Source organism: Pelobates fuscus, chromosome 1, assembly GCF_036172605.1.
Source record: "Pelobates fuscus isolate aPelFus1 chromosome 1, aPelFus1.pri, whole genome shotgun sequence".
NCBI lineage: Eukaryota > Metazoa > Chordata > Amphibia > Anura > Pelobatidae > Pelobates > Pelobates fuscus.
This window is the reverse complement of record NC_086317.1, coordinates 386,229,764-386,248,650: the sequence shown is the minus strand read 5'-3', so window position 1 is coordinate 386,248,650 and position 18,887 is coordinate 386,229,764. Positions and strand designations below refer to the sequence as shown.

At 44.0% G+C, this 18,887-nt stretch overlaps 1 protein-coding gene across 1 annotated transcript in view; it reads right to left on the bottom strand.

Annotated features, from left to right (window-relative positions):
- Positions 1 to 3,768, bottom strand: part of KCNH3 (potassium voltage-gated channel subfamily H member 3) — a 66,082-nt gene extending 62,314 nt beyond the window's left edge. The window contains exons 1-2 of the mRNA XM_063444736.1: positions 3,575 to 3,768; positions 2,450 to 2,563 (exon numbers count right to left, since the gene is read on the bottom strand). Of these exons, the coding sequence (XP_063300806.1) occupies positions 2,450 to 2,528 (79 nt within the window). The 5' untranslated portion in view covers positions 2,529 to 2,563; positions 3,575 to 3,768. The remainder of the gene's footprint in view (positions 1 to 2,449; positions 2,564 to 3,574) is intronic.
- Between the last annotated feature and the right edge of the window lie 15,119 nt (positions 3,769 to 18,887).

The window sequence follows — 18,887 nt, the reverse complement described above, 5'->3', positions numbered from 1 at the left end:
TATGCATATCTCTGGTCTTGTTGTATGACCACAATATTTTCTTGTTGTTGACTTTGCCAGACATTGCATTTGTTTTGTTTAAATACCATGTTCTGGTCTTGTCCCAGAGGAATGACAAAGCTCGCAAAGAGTATTATTACTGCTGGCTCAACGCCTTTCCTATCATCACTTGCTCGTACAAAGGGGAGGACAGAAGCCCACAGAGCTAATAGTCCTTGGGTTCTGCATGAGCTGCCACATGTCTTTTCTCTTGTATTATATGAATATGAACCTAGTTAACTAGAGACTGCTCTCGAGAGCAGTTGTTAAAGAAAGGGAATATGAAACATATAATTAAGGAGGTGCTCACGGAATTAAACTAGTGTTGCTTTATAAAGCTCGGTGTCAGTGCACAAGTAAAAGTTAAACCTGCAATATGGCAAAGTTAAAGCTCAAAGATCAAAATCATGCCCGAAATCTGTATTCACTGTGTTTTGATAAAGTACCGGTTTTAGGATCAAGAGCATTAACAGGGATTTGTGAAACGATGAGCTTTAAGGACTGTAGTCAATTTTTATAGTAGTAGTAAGGTCAGGCCAGCCTTCGTACACATAAGATTGAGCCAGATGACAGCTAACGAAAAGAAATAACGCAGTACTGGACACTGTGGAGGAGATAGTTCTGTGCTCCGACATCAAATTAACACAATATACTGCAGTTACCATCCAGTGAATTAGATATGAGACCATCCAAAGGCGAAATAGCCTCTATGTCACACAGGCCACCTTCTGGGACTCCTTCAAGTTAGGATTCTTTTCCTGAAGATCCACATCTGTCATAAAACTCATGCAATGCTATAGCAGCTGGGGATCTTCCATTTTCCCATCTGTGCAGGGTTGTATTATGGAGCAATGCTTGTGTTTTTGTTGAATGTAATCATGTTTTTGTATGGAGTATGTGTGTGCGTGTAGGGATGTATTTGTATGTTCCGTTGCCATTAGACTGCAGAGGTGTTCCTCTGTGCAATGTTTGCATTTTAATGCAGTTGTGTGTTTGTATGTAGTGTTGGCTTTTAAATGCTTGTGTACTTGTGTGTAGTGTTGGTGCTTGAATGAAGGGTTGTTTGTATATTTTTGGCATTTTAATGCAGGAGTGTGTTTTTATTTTACGTTTGTTTGCATGTACTATTGGCGTTTCATTGCTGGAATGTATGCGCATATACAAATATGCTGCTACATACTACATTTTTACATTGATACACATACACACTGACGCAAACACAGATACACACACACACAATACATATTTACATAGATATACATACACATAGACCCACAGATAAACACACACTGACATATTAACTCATACAGAAGCACACTCTGATGCATACACACACACACACAGATACACACACAGTTACACGCTGACGCATACAGAAACACACAGATACACATATATAAGCAAACTGACTCATACAGTTGCAATGAAAATTATTCAACTCCTATTGAAAATCAGGTATATTGTCAAATTTAACAGACTTACAGTTGTTTGCAATGAACAAATAAAACAAAAGCAATTATAATAGCCCAACACAACAAATGCTTCAAATGGTTTCCCCAAATTAAACTGAAAATGCAACTTATAATGACTTCTCCAGTCTCAATATTATTCAAGCCCCTAAATAGAATCCCTCACAAAAGCACAAATATGCAAAACATATGTTGTCTCAAGCACAATCAAGGGCTTCATTAGTTGCACCATGTGTTTGAGCTGGAACATTTGAAATACCTGAGCTGGCTGGAGTTTGTTGAATGTCATGTTTGACTGCATGTTAGAAATATGGCAAAGTCAAAAGAATGGTCCACAAAGTTAAGATAAGAGATCCCCATGCCCCGCGGTAGTTCTGCCACTGCCTCTGCCCCACATACGTGGCAAAGGCAGTGCATGCAATAACCTTAACCCATAGGAATGCATTTTATTAATTCTTTCCTATGGGCTTTTGCTTGACGCTGGATATCCTCATGTACAGCTTGAGGACGTCCAGCGTAATTTTATGGAGTCAAACTCTGTGAAACTGCAGGAAGCGCTTCTAGTGGCTGTCTGGTAGACCATCACTAGATGCAGTGTTAAAACGGCAATGTAAACATTTCAGTTTCTCTAGAATGGCAATGTTTTACATCGCAGTGCTAGAGGGACAGGGACAGCATGCAGCCTCTATTTGAGAAACACCATTTTCTTACATAAAATATTTTAAATAGTTGCTTTGTTTTGCTAATAATCATTGTTAGAAACTACTTTTTTGTGTTGTTTTATTTAGTTAAATAATTGTTTTTTCCGATGCTAAAGAATGGTTTATCTGCAGATATTTTTAATCAGTGTAGCCGTGCTATTAAGTGTGTACAGGTTAAAAGGCTTTGCGTGAGACAGAGAAAGATGCAGGAGTTTTAGCAATGTAATTAATAATACTCACGTGTTCCGTCAAACCTTGTCGCTATGGTATCTAAGAAGGTATTCTGAGGAGCTAGTAGTCCTCTCATGGCTGGCATCATGTTAATGCCTGCTGCATCCACTCGTCATGCCTCTTCTGGAAAAGGAAACATATTTTATTCGGTCAACTCTGAGCCAAGTTTGTCAGCCATTAATTGTTTATAGAGAACTAGAAAATCCTGACCTCACAACTACATGCACTGCCATTGCCACTAGATAGAGTCTGGAATGCAAGAGATTTAAAGGACGTGTCCAGCCATTTGAGTCCTAGAGGGACACTTTATCTGTGCTTAAATAATGTTTTATCTATTCTTAACTGCCCTGATTTGATCAGTACGTGAGTGGGATGTAAACTTTACAGAGTCTTCTAATGTTGCATTCAGTGCATTATTTATGAAGATTCCAGAAACCATTGTGTAATTAATTCGATTTATATCGGTATCTGTGAAACACTAGATCCATTCATTCACTGAACCGTTTAATAACCAAATTAGAAATATTCTCCACAATTACCTATTTTTTCCCCAGCTGGATAATTTTGGCCTAAAATTTCTATATTTCACCGCTACAACATGCGATTTAGTAAAGGAGCCTAGGTTCAATCACATCAGACATGCTTGTTTATCATTCACACCATGTAGCTTCATATTAGCTTCATATGCAAGTAAATAGCACATACATATCTAAAGGACAGATGTACCTGCAGTCTATAAGTCTATAAGTATAAAAATCCAATTAACAAGCTGACGTCTACAGTTCTTTCTGAATGCTATTCAAGGCACAGTGTTAGCTATTAACCCCTTAAGGACACACGACATGTGTGACATGTCATGATTCCCTTTTATTCCAGAAGTTTGGTCCTTAAGGGGTTAAAGATGTCAGGGTAGTCCGTTCTCTTATTAGGCAGGACTGCCTCTTTAATTGCTAGTTCCTGACAGCATTGAATACAGAACTGAGCATCGTACCACAATGATTAACCCATTCTTTGCTAGTCAAGGAAAGGATAACACCACCACCACCAGTTAAATGATATTAAAGCACCTTACTGGCAAACTGTACAGAGCAGTACATGCCTTGTCCTCCAGCCAGATACCTGTCATCTCCTCACCTGGACTCACCTGAAGTCCATCTTTATGTGTCTGAGCAGCAGTTGTCAAATGAGACACAGCCCAGAGTCTGCACAGGTTGCCTCTCAGCACTTTCACCTTTTCATGGAGGCCCTATCAGCACCTTCTCCTCTAACACAAACTTCAACACCTCATTGAAATCTCATCTGTTTCTCTTCTCTGACTGCCTTGCAGCCTGCTTTACAGCCTTTTTCTAAATGGGTTGGGAACAGATTTGCCTTTATTCTCAGCTTGAAGTTTCCATAGTTACTCCTGGCACACCCGGTCCTCTTCTTAAAGGGACAGTGCACAGGAGAAGGAGGCGTTCTCTCTCCTTGTGAAGAAACGTTTAGCCATCATGTAGTTAAAAATTATATAATCTCTAATGGTAAAATTATTCGCTTGACGTTTACATTTATTTATACCTGAAGGATATGATACGCTTGAGGCAAAATGGTCAGAGAAAACGCAGTTATTTCACATTATCAAGCATCCCACAAAAATATTCTGAGGAGCATTATAATGTATCGATAGAAAAATTGCTGTTTTTTTCAACTTGGAAACTCATCTTCAAACAGTATGAGCTATTGGTCCCCAATTTTTGTAAATCATTTTTTATAAATGTTTTTTTAGTTGCTAAACCTAGTGCAAATTCACCTCCAAATTTGCTGAAGATTGCTGCAAAAAAATTTCGGAGGCAAGAGTAGTTTTGATATTAGTAAATAATGCCTCGTTGTAGGTATGCCCCACCCCAGGACTCACATTGGGTCAGGAGGGGGGCTATTTAAGACTACCTTTATATATCACAACCCATGTTTTGGTTTACAAATGCATGCGTCTGACGCGTTATGCCTGTCTGTGCTTATTTGTATGTCAACATGGAATTTCTGGCACAGTTGTGGATAGATTATTTCTCAGAGTTTATGTTCCCAAGAGGAGACTTGCAAAATCCAAACAGAGATATGTAGGTAAAGCGCAAAAGTAATGTGTCTGAGAATGTTTTTTTTTATATCAAGTTTGGTCTCATCACAAATTAGAGGCTTCCAGAACTGGTGCCATACCGATGACAACAAAATATGTTGAAGCGGTAACGGTAAATGGCTGGTTTCTGGTTACTGTTACAGATCGATTTGGATCAAAACCCATGCTTAGGTTTTTTAAAAAAAAAAAAACGCTGTGTAAAAAGTGTCCGTTGCTAAAGGTAACTACAGAAATGCAAAGTAAAACACAATGCCTGTCTGTATTCATTTGCATGGCAAGCTGGAAATTCTGTGATAGCTGTGGAAACATAATTTCTGAGTTCCTGTGTCTAAGGAGGACATCCCAAAGTCCAACTTGAGATAAGCAGGTCAAGCGCAGAAGTAAAATATATACAGCGGTGAATACAGTATACACACACCCATAATCCTCAGCCTTCTTACCCTCAGTTATGTCTCTGACCTCTAACCACCTTCCTCTTTTGTTTCCTCCCTGTCTCCCCCTACTTGTTTTCCCCTCACCCCCCATATTTGTTTATACTCACTAAATCCCACATATGCTTCTGTCCTCTAAGCCCATGTATTTATACTCTCTAACCGCTACCTGTGTTTATAACATTGATAAGCCTTAACTGGGTTTATAATCCCCCAAACTCCCCCATTTCTCATTTGTGGGCCGGACCCACAACGTTAACAGGTCTCTCTTAATCCACAAACTTTTTGAATCATCTCTGCAACCATGAGCCTCTGTCCAACTTCCCCTTCTGAGTCCTGTCCTATATATACACAAACACACACAGACACACACACACACACAGAGACACACAGAGACACACAGACACACACTCACTCACACTACTGCCCCTATCCCGGTAGACCCCAGGCAAGTTGTCAAACAGTTTTTTAAAGGGTTTGACTACTTACTCTTGGAGGCACCACAGCTCTCCTAGCACCATAGCCACTACTGAGAGCTGTAGTGGTTATTGTGTATGGATTGTTTCTTTAAATAATCTGTCAGTGCCTCCCAAGACCTGCCCCTACTCTTACCATAACCTTTGCATTGTGGTCAAGCATGGAACCTGCAGACACCTAGCAATGTTCCTTGTCTCTGCCTGGTGTCTTTACTATAGGTCTATGTGATGGGTGCAGCCATCTGAGTATGGCTGAGTATATCCCTGCCTCTATTCTCAAGCTGCACCAGTGCTGAACTGCAATAAGGACACCTGTCAGAGGCAAAGCACTGCCTGGTGTCTGTATACTCTCTGCTCAGCCAATAACAATTATGACAATAAGGAAAGTCCATGTATGTTGTGTGCCCCACAACTATCACTGGTGCTGCAAAAAGACTATTCCTCAGATCTTCCCAGCTGTCTATCACTAACCTCGGGCCCCCGGTCTTTAGGAATTTATAAACCAGTGGTTTTCAATCAGTTTGCCATTACACAATGATGTGGCTACAGCATCCTCACTGTGTACCAGAACCCATTTAGGACAAAAAAAATTACCCTAGCTACCTGGAGCTATGAGTTCCGGCTTACCCAACAAATCGCGCTGATGGGCTATCCTATGGTGGCTGAAATTTTAACAAAACTCTAGCTCACTCTCAAACATAACAGTGGATCAGAGTGCTCAAAGCACCATGCATATGACTAGTCTATAATGATGGTTATACCACAAATCTGTTATGATATTGACATATCTCTCTCCTACTTCCCCTCTTTTAATACACTTTACCGTTTTAGGCTTGATTTTTAAAAGATTTAAAATGTGCTGTTACGTTTTTGCCATATGAGCTTATAGTGATGAATGGAGCGCTTGCCCTGACTATGCTGTGGGGCAGCAACTGTGATTATTCATGTAACTGCATGACTAAATAACTAATTCATTTTTAAATAGTGCTCAATGTATTTAGACAAACCATCTAATCTTAGTTTCCCACTGTAAATTTGTTTAGTGTTGAAATTATGATGCGTAACTTAGCTTTCTTTCATATTGCCCATATGGTGCTAGTTCTAGGCAGTTTTTCGAGTTTTGCCTGATAGCATGTATTACTTTTTCCTGAGACATCTTTGCCTTATGCTTAATTCTATTTATAGATTAGCTCTTTTAATCTCAAAGGACCTATATATAGATTATGTAAAAGCCTTGTACATTTTAACGTGGTTACCATAACTATGAACTAAGATATCACTCCCATACATTATAGACTGAGAATAACAGGGGGTTGCTAACAAGTAGCTATCTGACACTCTGTAAACTGAAGCTTCTATGCGAATCACTGAAATTTGGGAGGCAAAAAGGTAATTTGGCATTAAGGGTACACTACCTTAGCAATAGAGCTACACAGCGACTACCCCTGGTCTACAGAATATAATTAAAGGTTTCACCCCTTAGAGCTAGATCAGCAAAAAGACACATTGCTATGCAAATTGACAAACTGAATTTTTTTACCTTAGTGGTTAGTGAATTACGTCTTTTTTTCTGTTGGGTATCATCTTCCCCATCTGCCTTCTCCAACAGCCGGTTTTCTTTTAATCAAGTCAAAAGACCCAGTGAAAGACAAGTAGTAGGACCGGGTGTCTTGTTCCTCTGATCTGCATTTCAAACTACACTCCCCGTACCTTCTCTTTTATTCTCCACCTTTTAAATGAATTTGATCTAGCTCTCACCCCCCTCTCCATCTATGGGAGCATAGCTGGAACAGTGATGTCTTACTGGTATCATTAACTGATAATTATCTATTCTTACAGTTCCTGAACTTGAGTTTACTTTGGTAGAGAATTGCCACCACCAGTCTGCATAACACTATGCTGCCTTCAAGAAGAAGATAAATATGTGATTTTTAAAACACTTTATTTTTTTAGTGTGTGCACTGCCCTGCCCTGCCCCATTGCCATTTTTTTGTGTGGACACCTATTCCTGCTTTCTATGACATATTCCTTCTGAGAGTAGTTGCACACGAAAAATCCAAGTGCAAGGAAGAAACAGCAAATGCAAATGACTAATTTCTATCCTTTTGGAAATGAAATTTGCCCAAATAAATCTTGATGCAGACAGACTGTGGTGAAGCTCCTCAGCACAGACAGCACTAAGAGGGTAAGGAGAGGTAACACAGTGTTACTTCTAAAGCTGTAACCCAAGGTTAGCCCTAAAATACAAAACAATAGCTGGCCTCTCTTTTAGGTTGTCCAGGATCTGACGGCCCAAAGCAAAACAAAGAGAAGACGTCAGAAACCCTGTTAGAGCAGAGCATGGATGTCTGAGAGGTCTATACCCCGAAAATGGGGCATTTAAATAAATAAATTAAAATGTTACAAAATTTTGACTTAATGACTTGATTAACCCATTGACAGGGTCTACAGCCATCAACAGGTAGGGAGACAGCTAATCTGCCGCACACGTTAGGACAGACCCAAGTTTTATTAGCACATTAAACACTTATTAGTCCTTTCCACAACAATAAACGTAATTTTTTTTATGTTACGCAAAAACTGGAGGGGGCACTGCCACACCTGCCTCCATTGGTGCCCAGCAGTGTCAATTGAACATTTCCACAGTTTGTAGTGTTACAACTTGAAATTAAAGCGAATTTTGAACAGTTAAAGATGCTGTTAAAATATAGATAGAGCATTGATGTCAGGACAAGAAAGTATATTCCAAAGGAAGGCAGCAGTCTTACAAAAGTTCTTCTAATTAGAGCTGGCATATACAAACCGAAGAACGACAACATTTATTGTTGGCACAAAAAAAGAACCAAGATGGAGAACATTGGCTAATGAGAGATGAGAGGTCATTTTGGTGCTTAGAACTTTGCTGAAACAGAATTGAAAATTGTATCCAAATGATACTGGAAGCAAGTGGAACTGACCAAGGGTTATGTATGAGGAAAGTGGTGGATAAGGAGTATATGGCCTGGCAGCACTATTCATTATGCATTGCGTGGGGGCAGTCTGGGGATACATGACAATGGATGCCTGTAATCAAGGAGGAGTATAACACATGTATGAACAATAGGTTTGGCTGCTGTGAGCTACATCTTGACGTGACAGGATTTGGAGATTGATGGCATGAAAAAATATCAGAGGGGTCAGAGTCAAAATCTTGCCAAGATGGATGGAGCAGTTGCACCAGAAATTCTATGCACCAAAGCAGGTGATAAAGTGAACGCAAGTCAACAAGTATGGTTCATATGTTTTTAAAAAGCATCGACCTTACAATATAGAGTATGTTAGGATGTATAATTTGAACAGGTGCTGCAGTATTATCCAAGAAATGTGCATTGTTCAATTGTAAACCAATCTGTAATATTAAACTGCAGGGCGCACAGAATATTATTTTAGTGAAAGGAGATTGGTTTGTTTGCTTGGAATATGCTCAATGTTCATGTTACTGTTATTACGAAATCAGGGTCATAAAAGTCAGTCTGTTTGGATTTTTGTTATAGGAGTCCTGTACACGTTCTTCCCGTTTTTTAGCGGTCTCTCTAAATTTCTCAGTAATGCTTTCACACTTTATTGATGGTTCACCATGTTTGTACACATAGAACACAATTTCTCATGTTACAATCTCTTTAGAATAAGTGACACAGATCATTCTGTAACAGGAGCCGTCTGAAATAGAAGCAGAGAGGTGGAGTATGTTTCCGTTTTCCCTGTTTTAGTCAGATTGCAGCTCAGTATATTTCCTAGAAGGTATACCAACTTGTCATGTGAGTTTAAGTATTTCAAAACGAATGTAAACGTTGGCATTATGAGTTGAAACAGCCTATGCCTTCATCAGAATGATGGCACTTTATTTACAAGTAACCCCAAAATAATGTGGGTTATGCTTGTTTGTACATTTTCTTTTCATGATTTAATAATACAATATTTCAATATGAGGATTTAGTTTTTCATGAAACTTCTGCAATATTACAAGTGTTTTTCACTCCTTCTGAGAGCACTCCTGTGTCTTTCACCTAAGATGGGAAACAAAAAACAAATATAGCCACTGTATAAACAGATCTAATTATTAACCCCTTCATGTCACCACTTGTGTTTACACGATTGCCAGGGTCTGCACCCATACCCTGCAACTGTGTATACACGATTACAATCATTGCAAACGAAATTCGTTCATTGCAAACTAAATTAGTTGGCAATTATTTTCCTGATAGCACAGCACCAGCCGGCAGGTAGAGCGACATATCTGTGTAATGCACACAATAAAAAAGGGGGGGGGGGGAGCGGAGCCAACAGCCGAACAGAGCGGTCGCATCTCCAGTGAGCTCCGTGGTATTACAAGCCTATTTCCACAAAACTACAAAATAATACCCCCCAAAAAAACCATACGACCAAGCTGATTGCTCCAACAACCTAGACAGCATGGGGAAGAAGAGTAAAAAACTAAAATCAGACGGAACACGTCCGGGAGCAAGTATTGGGGACCTGTGGCGGAGAGCGCAAGGGGCCCTGGAGCCCAACATAGCGGACTACACGGGCTATGTGGACGACTTGACCAATTCAGACGAATCATTCTCAGACCAAGAAGAGGTGGTCTTACCCGTTTAAAAAACGCCGACAACACCCAAGGCACAGCCGGATGCAGCTCCGGTCACAAAAGTGGAGATGAGGGAGCTGTTGGCGGAGCTCCGACGAGGCATCCAGGCCGACATGGCGGAAATGAAGAGAGACATCCAAGGCCTGTCGGACCGCGTGGATGTCGTCGAGCGAAACACAATGAGCCATAAACAGCAACTTGCCGCTATGCAAAGAGATGTCGCCACCCTACAACTGCAGCACATCCAAGTGGAACACAAGATGGCGGCAATGGAAGACACGCGGCGGGCCCAAAACCTCAAGATCAGGGGTATAGCGGACTCTATCTCGGATGCCGAGGTGCCTCATCTCATTCGGCGTCTGGTAAGCACGATTCTCCCCGTAAGACAGGCCAAGGGCATAAGCATCGACGGTGCATTCCGTATACCCAAACCCACGACAGCCCCAAAGACGGCACCCAGGGACATTTTTGTCAAATTCCACAAACGCCAGGATAAAATGGCAGTAATGGCAGCCACCAGGGGAAACACGCCATATGCCTTTGAGGACATGTCCCTCTCATTTTACACGGACCTCTCTAGGGGAACAATGCAATGGTGCGCAACCCTCAGACCCCTCACCACCTTACTCCGCGCACACAACATACAATACTAATGGCGCCCACCCCGCAAACTGCAAGTGCTTCACGGGACTGACACCTATCTAATATCCGACCTCCCAGAGGCAAAAAAGCACCTGGCGGCATGGGGCCTCCCTCAAGACGCCATCCAGCAGCCTAACAAGCCCTCCAGCTCCCATATGGGGAATCCAGCCACCTCCGAGACATTTGTCCCGAGAAACTCCACCCAAACGGCAATATCGGCGGACTCACACTGAGACAGACGGACTTAAGGCCCCTCACCTACCATTTTGTTGTTGTCCCTTGGGCTGTGTGGTCTCAGGCTAACGCGGTCCGACTCCCAGACCATCCCATGAGGAGCACCTGGAACACCGGCAGAACGACACCTATGGCCTACACCCAGGATGCCCACCTGGACGCAGAACGGGACAGTTGACGTTCTTTTCGAAATATAATTGATTGCACAACCAGAGACTTACACTCTCCCTTACGATTTGTTTTATTATTGTTTTAGTATTGCTACTTGCCTTGTTATATACTCTTATTCAGACACTACAAGACGCATTAGATTAGTGTTTGAGGTCGCCTCCCCGACCACTATTAAGGATATATGGCCTCTCTTAGGATACTTACCAGGGACCAGGCTTGTTATGTAGACCTGTTAACCTAGCTGAACCCACAGGGCCTTTCCATAGACTTCTACCTCCACTTTGTGCCTCGCTACATATACCTGTGCTCACCCTTCAACTTATCACTTATAGGCCTCCTACTGTGACAGACTGCCCCTAGATAACCCAGGCAACGCATTATACTTAGGACAGGATCGCTACTGCATAGACGGGCAACTCCAAAATTAGCGCCAGTATCACTGGCAGAACCATGCCAAAGGCAGCGTTTCACAACGGTATCCAGCTTATACGCTGATTGTAAGTTTTAGCCCCTTCTGTTAGGCAATCGCTGTATATAGCCTGATGTTGGTCTAACATTGTATGTTACTGTAACGAGTAAGATGCACAGCATATAGAGGTAAAATGTCCCTCCTGGGCTTATGTAGTACCCGAGTGCTCCCGCCACGGGCCTAACCCCCCCAACCACTTCATATGTCATTGACCCGCTAAAACCCCCACACAGAACTTGATCGTTCCTAACCGGCACGGTTCGTATGCTGGATAGCAAGATTTAACTCAAGCCCTTAGCGTAACCTTCCCGCCCTGAACAGCAGTACAGGGTACACACTTTCTCGCTTCCCCACTCGATAAAGCGATATCAAGGGATATAACCTAAGTAACTTCACCTCATGCCTGCCTAGTGAGTACCCAGCTCACATTCACAGTTAAACAAACTGCGCTCGCATACTCAAATTGAGCAACAGCAGTTACATATTTTAGAATCTAGAACTACTCTCTTGTTCATCCATATTGTTTTTGTTTTATTCATGTTTATAGTCAATTTGCAACCTGGCAGATTTTTTTTTTCTTTGTAAAATACTGATGTTAAGCGTAACGTTTATAATTTAATTTACTTTATCACCTTACGCGCAGCTAGCTATATCTCAAAGCATGTTATAACATAACAGCGAAGCCAACTAGGCTGACACCTTTGTGTAATTTGTACTCTTAATCTACGTTTAAGCCTGTTTAATATGTAATACTTTTTTTAAAAAAAAGTGCTTTGTCTATCTACTACCCACTGTAACAAATGTTTCGCACTAAACATATGGAATGCCGTTGGGGTACCATTTGTAAGCCTGTAACCATTATAAGCACTGCAAAAATAAAGAATTAAAAAAAAAAAAGGGGGGGAAATGCTTCCTGCAGTGTCCTCCAGAAAGGGATGGCCTGTTCCTGGAGATATCAAATTGAAAGGCAGTCTTTTTATTTGAAACAAGGACGTATAGACAATGTTTCGGCTCATCTCTGAGCCTTTACCAAGTCTCTGGCCCTCTGGCTGAAAGCAGCGCTCTGCAAATGCCTCCCCGTGAGAGACCTAAAGGGTGCACTGTGAGGGTTCTGCTCTCAGCCAGAGGGCAGATTCTACAAGCAGAACATCAGACCAGGGTAGCCACTGGATCACCAGGGAAAGGTGATCAGAGCCACCCTCACTGCTCAAAGATAAGCAGGAGGGGTGCACAGTTAAATATTAAAAATAGAAAAAAACAATAGCACTGTGTGGGGAGGCTAAATAAGAAAATATAGCCTCCCCACATACAACCTACCCTTCAAAACAGTTACTCAAACAGTCATACCACCCAGGGCTGGACTGGGAAGAAGATTCGGCCAGGGCATTTTTTAATTACAGCGGCCCACTAAAAAGGGGGCTGGGCCACATAGGGTGTGTTTTGTCTTCACCAATGACAAGCACACCCCATCACAAAGTGAGCATGTTGGTTCAATGCTCTTCCAGGGCAGACCATTCGCAGAGCTCTGCTGAAGAGCTCTCGCATGAGAAAAAGACCCTGTATTTGTTCTGCACAGCGCAAGCAAATTTAACAACATGCTTGCACGGTGTTTGCTTGAAATTTGTCTCTGGTGTCTCCATAGATGGTATACCAGGAGACAAAAATACCAGGAAAGAGCATTGTGCAGTGAGTGTGTGAGGGTGATGTGTGTGTGTGTGTGTTAGTAAGGGGTGTAGTGTGTGTGTGTGTGTGTGTGAGTAAGGGTGCTGTGAGTGTCAGGGGTGCTGTGTGTGTGTTAGGGTGATGTCTGTGTGTTAGGGGTGTAGTGTGTGTGCAAGAGGAGTGCAGTGAGTGTGTGTGAGGGTGCTATGTGGGTAAGGGTGTTGTGTGTGTGTGCTGTATATGAGTGCTGGGTGCTGTGTTTGAGTGAGGGTGCTATGTGCTTTTGAGGGTGCAGTGTGTGTGTGAGAGTGAGGGTGCTGTGAGTGTCAGGGGTGCAGTGTGTGTGTGAGTGAGTGAGGGTGCTGTGAGTGTCAGGTGTGCAGTGTGTGTGTGAGTGAGTGAGGGTGCTGTGAGTGTCAGGTGTGCAGTGTGTGTGTGAGTGTGAGTGAGGGTGCTGTGAGTGTCAGGGGTGCAGTGTGTGTGTGTGAGGGTGCTGTGAGTGTCAGGGGTGCTGTGTGTGTGTTAGGGGTGTAGTGTGTGTGCAAGAGGACTGCAGTGTGTGTGTGTGCTGTGTGTGAGGGGTGCAGTGTGTGTGTGTGTGCTGTGTCTGATTGCTGGGTGCTGTGTTTGAGTGAGGGTGCAGTGCGTGGTGTGTGTGTGTTTGAGGGTGCTGTGAGTGTCAGGGGTGCAGTGTGTAAATGAGGGTGCTGTGAGTTCCAGGGGTGCAGTGTGTGTGAGTGAGCGTACTGTGAGTGTCAGGGGTGCAGTGTGTGTGTGTGGGGGGGTTGCTGTGAGTGTCAGGGGTGCAGTGTGTGTGTGAGTGAGGGTGCTGTGAGTGTCAGGAGTGCAGTGTGTGTGTGTGTGTGTGTGTGTGTGTATGTGTTTGAGTGTGCTGTGAGTGTCAGGGGTGCAGTGTGTGAGTGATGGTGCTGTGAGTTTCAGGGGGGCAGTGTGTGTGTGAGAGTGAGGGCACTGTGAGTGTCAGGGGTGCAGGGTGTGTGTGTGTGGGTGCTGTGAGTGTCAGGGGTGCAGTGTGTGTGTGTGAGTGAGGGTGCTGTGAGTGTCAGGGGTGCAGTGTGTGTGCATGTGTGTGAGTGAGGGTGCTGTGAGTGTCAGGTGTGCAGTGTGTGTGAGTGAGCGTGCTGTGAGTGTCAGGGGTGCAGTGTGTGTGAGAGGGTGCTGTGAGTGTCAGGGGTGCAGTGTGTTTGTGTGTGTGTGTGTGTGTGTAAGGGTGCTGTGAGTGTCAGGGGTGCTGTGTGTGTTAGGGTGATGTGTGTGTGTTAGGGGTGTATTGTATGTGCAAGCGGAGTGCAGTGTGTGTAAGAGGATGCTGTGTGGGTTAGGGTGCTGTGTGTGAGGGGTACAGTGTGTGTGCTGTGTCTGAGTGCTGGGTGCTGTGTTTGAGTGAGGTTGCAGTGTGTGTTTATGTGTGTGTGTGTGAGTGAGGGTGCTGTGAGTGCCAGGGGTGCAGTGTGTGTGTGTGTGTGTGTGTGTATGTGTGTGTGTGTGTGTGTGTGTTCGAGTGCCAGGGGTGCAGTTTGTGTGTGTGAGTGAGTGAGTGAGGGTGCTGTGAGTGTCAAGGGTGCAGTGTGTGTGTGAGGGTGCTGTGAGTGTCAGGGGTGCAGTGTGTGTGTGTGTGTGTGTCAGGGGTGCTGTCAAGTGTCAGGGGTGCTGTGTGTGTGTGTTAGGGGTGTAGTGTGTGTGCAAGAGGAGTGCAGTGTGTGTGTGTACTGTGTGTGAGGGGTGCCATGTGTGTGTGTGCTGTGTCTGATTGCTGGGTGCTGAGTGAGGGTGCAGTGCGTGGTTTGTGTGTGTGTGTGTGTGAGGGTGCTGTGAGTGTCAGGGGTGCAGTGTGTAAATTAGGGTGCTGTGAGTTCCAGGAGTGCAGTGTGTGTGAGTGAGGGTGCTGTAAGTGTGTGTGTGGGGGGGGAGGGGGTTACTGTGAGTGTCAGGGGTGCAGTGTGTGTGTGTGAGTGAGGGTGCTGTGAGTGTCAGGGGTGCAGTGTGTGAGTGATGGTGCTGTGAGTTTCAGGGGGGCAGTGTGTGTGTGAGAGTGAGGGTGCTGTGAGTGTCAGGGGTGCAGGGTGTGTGTGTGTGTGGGTGGGTGCTGTGAGTTTCAGGGGGGCAGTGTGTGTGTGAGAGTGAGGGTGCTGTGAGTGTCAGGGGTGCAGGGTGTGTGTGTGTGTGGGTGCTGTGAGTGTCAGGGGTGCAGTGTGTGTGTGTGAGTGTCAGGGGTGCAGGGTGTGTGTGCGTGTGAGTGAGGGTGCTGTGAGTGATTATATCCCCCCTCCCTTCTTACCTTTAGCCTGGGAGGAGATATGGTGCTGCAGCCATACCTGGTGGTGCTAGCTAATGGTGAGTGAACTCAAGCCTGTGGGGCTAGAGTTCACTCTGACGAGACCCGGAGCATTGCCATGGCAATGCTCCGAATCTCTCAAGAGGAACCCGACGGAGCTGCAAGTTAGAGCTCCTTCAGGTTCCTCTCCTGTCTCCCTCCCTCTATCCCCTGCCTGGTGCAATATATTGCATGTGGGCCAATGAGGGAGATCGTTGATCTCCCCGCCGGCCCGTCATGGAATGCAGCAGGGTGGTGGCCGGGGGGGGGGAGGGATTATAGGGAGGAAGAACAATAGGTCCCCCCCCATTTTCATTTAGGGCCCCCACCAGCCTAGGACAATAGGTCCCCCTCCCCCCAATTGTAATTTAGGCAACCCCCATGGGTAGTGTCCGGGGCGAATAACAAGGGGGAAGAACAATAGGTTCCCCACCCACCCTTCATGGGTGGGGGCCAGGGGGAGGACAATAGATCCCCCCATTGTCTTTTAGGGCAATCTCAGAAGAGAGGAGGCCAATCTCGGTCTTTCAGCCTTTTAGTAGATAGCTCCCTAATACCGTGTGAATTAGGGAGCTATCTACTAAGCAGCTGCAAGATGCAGCCGCAGAACTGATCGGAATATCATTCATTCTAATGAAATTTCAAACCGACCTAAAAGTACCGAATGTCGTCCTAACATGGATAAACAAACTGTTCTCATTCTGTAATGGGGAAATTCGGCAGTTTCGTCGGTGTCCTTTCTAAATGACAGGACGTTCATGAATAGTGAAAGCAGGCATCGCGAGATCACAGAGGAATGGGTGAGTATTGTGGGAACATTTCTCTGACCCACTTGAGCTGGTCAAGCGTCAGAAAAATATATATGACAAAGTAGTCCCTACTTTGTCTTATGTTTTAAAGAAAACTAGATCAGATAGGAAAAAAAGAACAGATCCAGAGAGAGGGAGAGAAGAGGTATCGATTGGGGAAAGGTAAATTTGGCATGACAGTGCCGCTGTAAGATATGGCTTTAAAGGGACACCCCAGGCACCCAGACCACTTCTGCCCATTGGAGTGGTCTGGGTGCCAACTCCCACTACCCTTAACCCTGCAACTGTAATTATTGCAGTTTTCATAAACTGCAATATTTACCTTGCAGGGTTAACTCCTCCTCTAGTGGCTGTCTACTAGACAGCCACTAGAGGGCACTTCCATGTCTATAGCACACATTACGTGTGCTATAGCGTCGCTGGACGTCCTCACGCTATGTGAGGACCTCCAGCGTCGCTGAAATCCCCATAGGAAAGCATTGAAAGCATTTTTGAATGCTTGTCTATGGGGAGGTCTAATGCGCGTGCGCGGCATTGCCGCGCATACGCATTAGGTCTCCCCCGCCACCGGCCACGCATGCTCAATTGGTCTCCCCCGCCGGATTACGTTGGCGGGGGTGGAGTGTGGGCGGTCCCTGAACCAACGCCGAAGGACATTGGCGCTGGATACAGGTAAGTCACTGAAGGGGTTTTAACCCCTTCAGTAACTTGGGATGGGGGGTGGGAGGGAGAGAGGACCTACAGTGCCAGGAAAACGGTTTGTTTTCCTGGCACTGGAGAGTCCCTTTAACTCATGTTTGACAAAAAAGATACACCATCACCTTTCCCATTTTTTCTATTCTTCCTAAATAGTGTGTACCCATTTAAGTTAACTGACAGTCATGTGTTTCATCCCACCATGTTTCAGTTATTCCAATTATGTCATATTGCTTAGTGTATAATGTTTGGGGATTCCTGTATGTGTTATTGTGTTTTGAGGTGTTTATTTGTGTTTTGTCCTCTGTATCCAGGAGATAATTAGTTTAATGAACAGTGACCCAATTATCTTCCGGACACAGATGCACCAGGGTGGGATTTGTGTTGCAAATAGGGCCCCCAATGCTGGGGGTTCATGTATAAATAACCATGCTGAACTGAATAAAACCATATATACTCCCAGCATTACGTTTTGGCTAATGCATGGCGGAAAGGCCATTACAATCAGCCTGCATGCACTAAAGGTTGAAAGACTCAGGGTTTTCACAAAACGTTTCACAAATTAAATCAAGATCAAGTTTCAAGATCATTTTTGTCTCCGTTTTTCCATTTGGATGTAATTCACAAAAAAATCTGAGTTTAGTGAATAACCCTGTCTATGTCCCTGTCTCTAGGCATTCTGAGATCATTGTTCACGTCAGTAAGAGTAAATTGTCTCGATGGACAAGTAGATTGGTTTACCGCTTTACCACTTTAGTCCCTTTGACAAGTATTTGAAGAGAAGGGTTTATTAATTATTTTGTTCAGTATTGTATGGGTTGTTAGGTTCCCTATTTTTGCACCCTATTCTAATCTATCTCTATTCTCAATCAGCGCTCCACTACCTGCACTTTAAGTATTTGCACACCCCTGTCAGTGTACTGCCCTGAAACAGAGATTGGTGTGTAAAGAGGGCCCCTCCGGCTAAAGAAACTGCCCTAGCTGAAAAGGATGCTCAACAATGCAATGTGGCCAAGTTCACAGTAAGTTTTAGAATGTTTATTACATACTTTTCAAAGCTTGTATTGCTTCATTTTGCTTTGTATATTTGTTTAAACGAGTTTGCTTGCTCACTTAAAAAAAAAGGACCCTTTAAAACCATACTCTGAGACAGTCACAAAATACTGTCTTTTAAACTCTACAAAATAAATGGATGAATACAGGCAATTGAAGATGATATTGGAGACATGCAACAAGTCTCTAAAATAAAGAACAAAACCACTAGCAAGTTGCTGCCCTCAACCCCAGAACCTTCTCCAGGCCTTAACCTACCACTCACTACTTCTGATGTAAACCAGCAGCTAGTACTCAAGGCAGGCAGATGCACGTGAAATGACAACTGAGCATGATTCCTGTGTAGCAGAAGCCTCATCAGCATAAGCTGAAAAATACGTGGCAAGCTCATGGGAACATGATATCTGATATGGCTCCTCTGAAGACCCCATCCCTCTGGTCGCTCTTGCATTACTGCAGTAATGAGCAATGGATCTTTTGCTGTGCACTAATCTACTTATCTCTTCCTAGCAGCTTAGGATGACTCTTCCAAGACTTGGGATATTAGCATTTTCATGCGCTGGCATCAAGCACTCATCAGTCTGGGAAACTGAATATGCTCTGAAAGCACTTTCTACCTTCACTCCAGAAGAGTCAAGGTACTCAGACTTTTGAAATAGAATGGTCTTTGACTAATGCTTCCATCCTTCGGTAAAGTCAACTGGCTTTATACTGAACCAGTGACTCCAC